Below are 9,109 nucleotides of genomic sequence, written 5' to 3' on the forward strand. Positions count from 1 at the left end.
CGATATCGTCAAGCGGTTTGGAAATGCGAGGGCCAGCAGCAAGCACATGAAGGAGCTGAAAGCGTAAATGACCACACCCCATAATCTCTCATTTTGCTTTGCTTCTTTTTTACCATTCATCTTCTTCGTACTTCCTATACACGTACCACTTACGTTTTAGTTCTTTCATATATTTTTTACTTAGTAGGCATGATCCTTCCATGTTATATCATTTTCATACAGCTCATGTTTGGACAGAACCAAAGTCATTCAATGCGAAGCGACGTACGTCGACCTGGTGATCTTGCCGAGTCCGTGAGGCCAAACGGTAAAATGTCGACAAATGTAGTTGCATGCGGGATCGACTACATCAACAATCATATGGATGTGTGTGCCGACAAGATAATCATGCATTATAGTGTGACCTGCAAAATATGGGATGGTGACTTCCACCACAAAATCCTGAGGAAGAATTTTGCTCGACACGGTGAATTCAAGCTCACACTGAAGAAATATGTGAGTACTCCTCCCCTTTCTGCACTGTTTTTTCACATGGTGTGGTTTTTTGCCATCATCTGCACTTGTGTTTATGTGGCAGATGTTTTCATGTGGCAACAACTGCCGTGCACACTGTCATCTTGATTTTTGCATCTTGTGCAAACTATGTGGCAACTTGATAGTAAAATACACGGCACATTTTGTTCGTACATGGATGGCAACTTTCTTTCAACTACCCCCACCCATAACCAAACATTCTACGTGATTCTAATTTTTTTGTCCCTCTGCTGTTCTTTCTGTTAACTCAGCTTCTCATTTCTTCACTTTTAAATGCAGGTCATGTTCCCCATGTTCCAGGAGCTTGCACCACATGACCAACAAGACAAGTGTGGTCACCACTATGCCATCTGTCTTGACCTGAAGAACCAACGTTTTGAGGTGCTTGATTCAATCCGTTCGGAAGCTGATGCACACGTTACTACGCATGCCGAATTCTTCATCAACAACCTCAAAGAGACATGGAACCGTCACTATGAACATTCAAAGGTCCAGATCAGGCATTTCCCGACTGAGTATGTGGCGACTTTGAAGCAAGGGAACACATAATTTATTAACCCCCTCCTTAATGTGCCATTTACATCAAACCAACCCCTCTTTTGTTGCCAGATCTGAATTGAAGTCTATCTTTTGCTACGTCTGTCCTTTTTGCGTGTTCACCTGACTCTTTTTCTCGTGCAGGATGGACTGTGGCTTTCACGCGCTGGAATACTTTGCATAGTGGGAAGGCAGAATTCTCCCCGCTATCACAGCTGCAACGGTCGTTGAGCTCCGGAAAATCCACACATGGAACTGGTTGACGAATGAAGATTTCAACAAGCGGTCCGGAGCATGCGAGTTTGTGGAGGAAGCTGTCAAGAAAGTCATCAAGAGGTACAAGTGATCACGCGGCGATACACACCGGACGCGTACCTTACATTCTGTTGCCAAGGAATGTAAGGCACTATCTCTTTTGTTCTCCTCAAAAACTATGTTCGTGTGCTATGTTATGACTGCAACCCCGCGTAGGCTACTATGTAGTGGTGGTGTGTGAGCGACATTTGAATAGTTTCTGTAATATATGTGTGGATGTGAACCTACTTAGGCGTGATAGCAGATATGTTTTTTATGATTATCATTATTACTATGGTTTCATCGTTTGTATCACCCGTTTGCTGTTTCGAATGCGTCATGATGTTTTAAAACATGGCAAATGCAGTTCATCAGACATGGTTAGCGAACGTCATTGTCGTTGTTCATTTGGACGTCTTGCTTCTTCTATTTCATCACTAACTTCACCGGCTAGCATGGTAGGTTTGATCATGTAGCCACAACCTTTGCTGAGGTTTATGCGCGTTACGCCTTTTCCAACTTGTTTCCTATACATTGCACACAATACACTATGTGTCGCTAAACCGCGTCGTATTGTCATGGAAATATATGCCATGCAGAGTCATTACAAATACCATGGCATATTTTTAGTACAGCTAACATGGCAGATACAGTACAAACAACATGGCAGATCCAGCATAATTAACATGGCAAATACAGTACAACTAACATGGCAGATCCAGTACAACTGAAATGGCAGATGCAGTACAACTAGCATGGCATATTTAGTATAAAATAGCATGGCATATTTAGTATAAAATAGCATGGCACACTAACTACACATAACATGGCAGATTAACTACACATAACATGGCAGATTAAGTACCCATAACATGGCAACTGCATTTATCCACTCAATGAATTTTCCTTCCACTTCCGATGCCCCTCAAGAGTCATTCTCGCAATCTTAAAAAAATTCTCATCATCTAGGGTACAAAACAAAATGTCCACAAGGACCATGTCACGTCGCCCCAATTTTTGCTCATGGATTGCCTGCCCCTTTCTTCGTTTTCTTGTGTTTTGTTTGAATCTCTAATCCCGACTAGTACCTTATCTCTCTTGGACGACCCTTTGTGATGGAACGGGGTGGGTTCCTGACCTAGGTCTGCGTGCTTGCTATTCCATATCCTATCTCCGAGTTTTCAGATGATGGCCCCGTGGATGAAGGCACACTTGATGTGCGGGGGAACCGGTGTAAGGCTTCCTCAGCTTTCCTCTTCTTGATCTCATCAAGCTCTCTTTTCAGTGCCTTCCTGTGTTTTTCCGCGACCCTCGCTGTCTCATCACTCTTGCACGCTTCATCAATTAGCTCAGCATAGTTCTTTGTCAGCACAACATGCCTCACGGCTTCCATGGTTGACTCAGGTCTCTCGTCATGCACAGCCAGAACTGCGTGCGTTGTCTGTGGCGCCAAGGCGTCGTCAGCGTCCCAAGTCCATCGCCGCCTTATGAAATGGAGGGGCATCCGTATCACAGCGTTCATGTCCATTACTTTTAGTATGTGACAACACACAATGTCGTCTCATTCGAACTTGCAGCATTGGCAGTAGTACTCGCGTTCGCCTATCGAGGCTTTGACGAAGTAGTTCCTTCCTTTGTCTGGGTCTTCAAGTTTTGAATTTGACATGCCCAAAATAGAACACACCTTGAACGTATGTTCGTCCACCTGGAAAGCCGTGAACATGCTGGCACGCTTTATTTCTTCCTGGAATCTGCAAGTTTTGTGTGTTTTCTGTTAAACTATCGTGCTTATTTCTTGTACCACCTTATGTTGTCATGTAAATAGAAATACATTTTTGATTGAACATGAATAACATAGTTCATTGAACTTGGCAAATATAGTACGTTGCACATGGCAAATGCAGTACACTAGACATGGCAAATGCAGTACACTAGACATGGCAAATGCAGTACACTAGACATGGAAACTGGAGCACACTAGACATGGCAATTGTAGTATATTTTCAACTGGACATCGTCATTTTCCACACCAACATTCCCCAATGGAAGCATATTGCATAAAACATGGAAACTGCCCTTTTATTTAAACATGGCATCTACAGTTGGCTAAACACGGCAGTTGCATTTCAACAAACATGGCAACTGCATTTCAGCATATGTGCCACCAATATAACATTTTTCCAGTTGACATTGGCACTTGCATGCCAACATGCCCCAATGGAAGCACAGTGCATTAAACATGGCAACTGCACTTCATTCAACAAGGAAAATGCACCCGAGCAAGCATGGCAAAACAGAATTTTCATTGAACATGGCAACTACAGCTGAGTAAGCATGGCAAACAGTATTTCATTTAACATGGTAACTGCATATCATGGCAACTGCATTGCACTCTATAAGGCACCTACTGCCTATGTGCTTTTTCTGCAAATAAGACTGTAATGCAACTGACTTACTTGTTAAAGATCTTGTTGGTGTATATCTTGCTCATTTGCCTCTCCATCGGTAAATACGTTAGCAATTTTGGCTGCTTTAGTGCTGTGGTTGCTTCTTGCTGTAGCTCAGATCCCAGAATTTTTTGTTGCAAAGCTGTGTACTGCTTGGCAAACTGTAGCAATGAGTTGCCAGGGCTGACGTACCGCTTCAAAACAGCATCGAACCCCTCGCTGCGCTACGTAGTCTACAGAAATGGGAAGAAGCACTGCATGAAGTATGCCGGCACCCAGTGCATTCGCTTCTCCCATAGGTTAGCAAGCGTCTCGTGGTCTTGGACTTGATGTGTTTCAATCATGGCCATCCAGCTCCTTTCAAACTCCTCCACCGTCAAGTTGTGGTCCACGCACAGCTCGAATGCCTTGTGCAGCTCTGGACGGTCAGCAAAGAACGGTCCTAGCGTCTCCTCAGCCTTCTTTATAATGTGCCACCTGCAGTGCTTGTGCACTGCCAACGGAAAGACCTCCTCTATGCCTGCACGCATGCTGAAATCTTGGTCTGTTATTATGTTCATCGGAGCAATTCCATCCATGCACTCCAAGAAGGTCTTGAACAGCCAAACGTATCCATCCGTGTCTTCGTTCCGGACGAGCCCGCAGCCGAACTGCAACGACTGATTATGGTTATTTATTCCTATGAACGGAGCGCATGGCATCTTGTACATATTGGTGAGGTACGTCGCGTCGAATGAAATGCAATCTCGGAAATGTTTGTAGGCTCTCCTTGCAGCACCATCCACCCAATATATGTTCCTGACACGGTCCTCATCGTCCAACCTTATCCTATAGAAGAAATATGGATCTTCCTTCGCTTTCTCATCGAAGTAGGCAATTGTGGCCTCTATGTCTGCCAACTTGCTCTCTCTATGGTACTTGGCCTGTAGGTTTGTGACGTCAACTGGTATGTACGGCATGCTACTCAGTTTCCCCTTTTTGCTATGGATGAGAGATAGTATCTGTACCATTCTTGATGGACCGACGTTACAATCATGTAGCAGCTTTATGAATTGCCTTTCGATGGGGGTGAACCCTCTGTGGGCGGTCAGAAATTTTACCAGGTCGAACTTCTTTATGAGTTGGTGGTTGTGCTCGTCAAAATATTCAGTGAACACCCACTGTGTACCATCTATGTTTAGCTTACACCAGACAGGGCATTCAGTCTTGAGAATGATACCTCTCTTTCGTTCCGGAACGATAGGCGCAACACCTTTCCCATTCTTGTTCCTCTGTGCCTTGTGGCACCTCATCTCACCTCTGCTGTATTCGTTAGTTTTCTTAATTTTTCTATGGTATTCGGTGTTGACCGCAAATCCATGGAACTTTGCATATGTCTGGTAGAATTCCTTTGCTTCTTCGAATGATTCAAATCTCTGCCCAACGTACGGTGCCTGAGGTACCATGATCTCTGATTGCCCACCATCTTCATCCCCTTGTGCGTCGTCGTCAGTTTCATCATTCACTTCAGTATCGGCGGCAGTTCCATCTACTTGAGTGTCAGTGCTTGTGTTCAAAGGGGTGCTTGTCGGCATTGCTGGAATGATTGCCATTCCTGACTCTGACTTGAAATTGTTTGCGGCATGATTGTCTGCTGGCTGGTGGAACGCGTCTTCAGTGCGCTCAGAGCTCCCCGCAGTAGATGTCCCCGCGCCGCTGTTCACTGCAGTTGTAGGCCCTGTAATAGAAAAAACAGGTACGAGAGTAAGATTTTTGTTTGAATAACATGTGTATCGCAACGGATCACACCATCTTCGAGTGAGTTGGCATGACATCATTTCAAACAGCAAGCCGTGAGGCTGCGCGTGGACATGTATGGCAGCTGTAACTGTCCAGTCATGGCAGCTACTGTTCAACAAACATGCCAGCTACTGTTTTGCCTACAAATAACTACAAATAAAAAATGTAGTGATGTTTTTGTGGTTCAGTTTTTCTTTGCCTTGTTGTGCTGCATTTGACCATCTTGTGTGGTCTGTGACACCAAAATGACGTGCTCCACCTGCAGTTTGTGAAGCTTGCCACGAGACGTTTGCCGGGTTACCACCAGCGTAATAACCTGTAAGCATAGTAGTGGTTGGTCAATTCATGGCAAATGCAGTTTGTGCTAGCACGACATCTGCAGTTGCCCCTGATGTGGCAACTGCAGTTTTACTGGCATGGCAACTGTAGTTGCATCGGTATGGCAACCGCAGTTGTTCCTTCATGGCAACTGCAGTTGCACTAGCATGGCAACTGCAGTTGTTCCTCCATGGCAACTGCATGTGTCTATGGATGGAAACAACAGTTGTCCAGGGATGACAAGTGTAGTTTTTAATTCATGGCAATTGTAGATGTCCAGTCATGGCAATTGTAGATGTCAACTATGCTCCTTCTGCTAATTGAGCATCCGCAACTTCACTTTTTTTATGGACTCACCTGTGTATGACGTCGATGGCAGGTACATGGGTGCTGCATGATGCCACGTGCTGCATGAACGCTCTGCATTTTCACCCGTGATAACTCGTGAGTCCTTTTGCCAGTTTTTTGCATGTTCATTTTTCATGTCTACAACAGTATGTGCTCTTTTCCGTTTTGCATTACCTTGATTAGCCATACTAGCTAGTTGAAGTTGGCTGCCCGCACATTCGTCAGTGTTAGCGCCTTGTTACTGAACTTGCCACGGGGGCCCCCTAAGAGTGTTTTGGTCATAAGAACCTGCGAAAAAAATGAGAGTGTACGACATAAGTAGAATGTCATCTTCATCGTTGCAAAGATGGCAACTGTTCTCTTCTTTTGTTATCACGCATCATACCTACGCCTGCATACTGTTCTAGTAGTGGCAGCAACGGCCCCGCAGAGATGAGTTGACTGTACTCTGATGCATCCCAAGGGGGCGTTTCTGGCCTTTGAGAACCCCAAGCATTAGCGCCATCTTCATGATTCATTCTTTCCGTGTCTCGCTTCTTTCCGATGTGCTCTCAATCACTGCATGAACAAGAAGGCATCAACAATCCACAATAATTGTATTCTTCTGCTGCTTGCACATAGAAGATAGGGATGGCAAGTAACAGGTCAAAATAGGTGGCAGCTACTGACAACGAAAGGTGGCAACTGTCGTTATACACAAGTGGCAATTAATTTTTCCCAACCCCTTCATTCCAAAAATTGTCCTTCCTGTCATTTTTTAGGGATTCCTACTCATCCATTTCATACGCAACTACCTCCGTCAATTAAACTAGGAACTTAAGTTGATATCAACACGTAGATCACAAAACTACTGGATCTCAGAACTACTGGTGTTGACACCCCCCTATAGCATGGATCCAGTACAAGATCAGGGAGATTTTCAGCCTGAAGGATGAGAAGGATGAGATAGGGAGATTTTCACCTGATTTTAGCTGATCGTCTCTGAAGGGCTGTGTTGGAGTGGGGGGCTAGGGGTGGGGAGGGTTGGGATGTGGTTTGCGGTGGGTTTGCCCTACGGATCTGCTCTGGTTGCCATGGCAACCAGAGAAGACCGGCGACGGAGGTAGGGGTTCGAGAGGTGGGGGACGATGGCGGCAGTCGAGAGAGGCGATCGAGCGGAGGACGGGAACGGCTCGGTCGTGCGGGCAGTGGGTCGTGTGGCCCGGATGGGGCAGTGCGGGCGGGGTTGCCACGCACCGGATGTGCGGGCCGTGGTTTTTTGCGCGCGGACGTGGTCGTGCGGGCCAGTTCGCGTCCATGCCACACGAGGCGTGCGGGCGGGTTCCCGTTCATGCCACACGTGTGGCAGTTATTCGGACCCTAAAAAAATAGTTGCATGTATGTGTGGCGTAGACAAATCTGAATTATCCTGTGCGATCCAAATATCCTTTCAGACTCTAGAACGTTCCAATGTCACGCTCCCGCGCCGTCCAACTCGAGAGCCAAGCAGAGGCGCGCCGCCACGCGCCTTGTGGCGTGACAGGTGACGCCACTCCGCACCACACGTTCCCCTCCGGTCGGCCGCGCTACGTACGACCACAAATATCCCATCGAGCTGGATCCCATCCGTCACGTCGCGAAGGTCGCGGTGGCATCCAGCGATTCGTCCACACAAGCACAAACGTAAGCTCCGCCCGCAGCAACACGCACTCCACCACCTATATATAACTGCGGCCGCCTCCTTCCTACAGACCAACAACACAAAGGAGCATCGATCGAAATCCACAGGAGGCTCCAGCAGATCATTTATACGAGCAGCAAATCCATCCATGGGGGCGGGAATGAGGCGCGCGAGGGAGGAGGAGGTACTGTCGCTGGCGCTGTCGCTGAGCACGGACTCGACGTCGTCTTCCACGACGTCGGCAGACTCGGCCAGTGCACCGGTCAGGAAGAGGGCGCGGCGGGGAAGGGTGGTGGCCACGTCGGGAGAAGGGGAGTTCGTGTGCAAGACGTGCGGCCGCGCCTTCGCGTCCTTCCAGGTGCTGGGCGGCCACCGGACCCGCCACCTCCGGGGCCGCCATGGGCTTGAGCTGGGCGTCGGGGTCGCCAGGGCCATCAAGGAGCGGAAGCGGCAGGAGGACAAGCAGCAGCATGACTGCCACATCTGCGGCCTCGGCTTCGAGACGGGCCAGGCGCTCGGCGGCCACATGCGTCGGCATCGCGAGGAGATGGCGCTCAGCGGCGCCATCGACCGGTGGGTCACTCTGTCGGATCAGGAGGCGGGGCACCAGGCCGCCGCCGACCGGCCGCCGGTCTTACTCGAGCTGTTCGTCTAGAGTCGTTAGAATCTAATAGGTTCATTGTTCGACCTTGTACAGAGTACATTTTTGGTGATTAGCGTCTCCGTTCTTGCTGGATAGTATTTGCTTTGGATCGGTCCCTTTTTTAACCGATTGACTGGAGGTTTACATGCACAGATGCACTTGTATACTCCCTAATGAAGACAGATTCATTACTTCTAAAGCAATTCACAGATTATTGCACTCAGATTGTTGTTCTATGAACATGCTGTTGTTCACCGCCATTACATATAATAAGTCAAGTACTAAGCCTCAGAGCATCTACCCGTCGGATTTGGCAAATCCAGCCACTCAAACGCAATGCTAACACGCCCGGACGCGTCCACTTTGCATCCACCTCTCTCATATTTAATCTCCTAAATTCATACAAAGCATGCAAAACAAATCATACATACTACCTTAGCTCCTCTTCGTCGTCGGAGATGTACAGGACGACGGTGCCGGGCGCCGGCTGGATGGGCGGGTAGGAAGGCTCCGGCTCTTCCTCCTCCTGCTCGACCTCATCCTTGTAGG

The 9,109-nt window shown here is 47.6% G+C and overlaps 1 protein-coding gene across 1 annotated transcript; it reads left to right on the forward strand.

Annotated features, from left to right (window-relative positions):
• Nucleotides 1-8,065: 8,065 nt before the first annotated feature.
• On the forward strand, nt 8,066-8,778 carry LOC119306612 (zinc finger protein ZAT8-like). The gene has a single exon (XM_037582789.1). The coding sequence runs from the start codon at nt 8,066-8,068 to the stop codon at nt 8,570-8,572; it is 507 nt and encodes a 168-aa protein (XP_037438686.1). The 3' UTR covers nt 8,573-8,778.
• The last annotated feature ends 331 nt before the right edge of the window (nt 8,779-9,109 follow it).

The sequence above is a fragment of the Triticum dicoccoides genome, chromosome 5B, assembly GCF_002162155.2.
Source record: "Triticum dicoccoides isolate Atlit2015 ecotype Zavitan chromosome 5B, WEW_v2.0, whole genome shotgun sequence".
Taxonomy (NCBI): domain Eukaryota; kingdom Viridiplantae; phylum Streptophyta; class Magnoliopsida; order Poales; family Poaceae; genus Triticum; species Triticum dicoccoides.

What these genes read in the sequence shown, in the direction of transcription:
- LOC119306612 (XM_037582789.1), top strand. Translation starts at nt 8,066, where the DNA reads ATGGGGGCGGGAATGAGGCGCGCGAGGGAGGAGGAGGTACTGTCGCTG.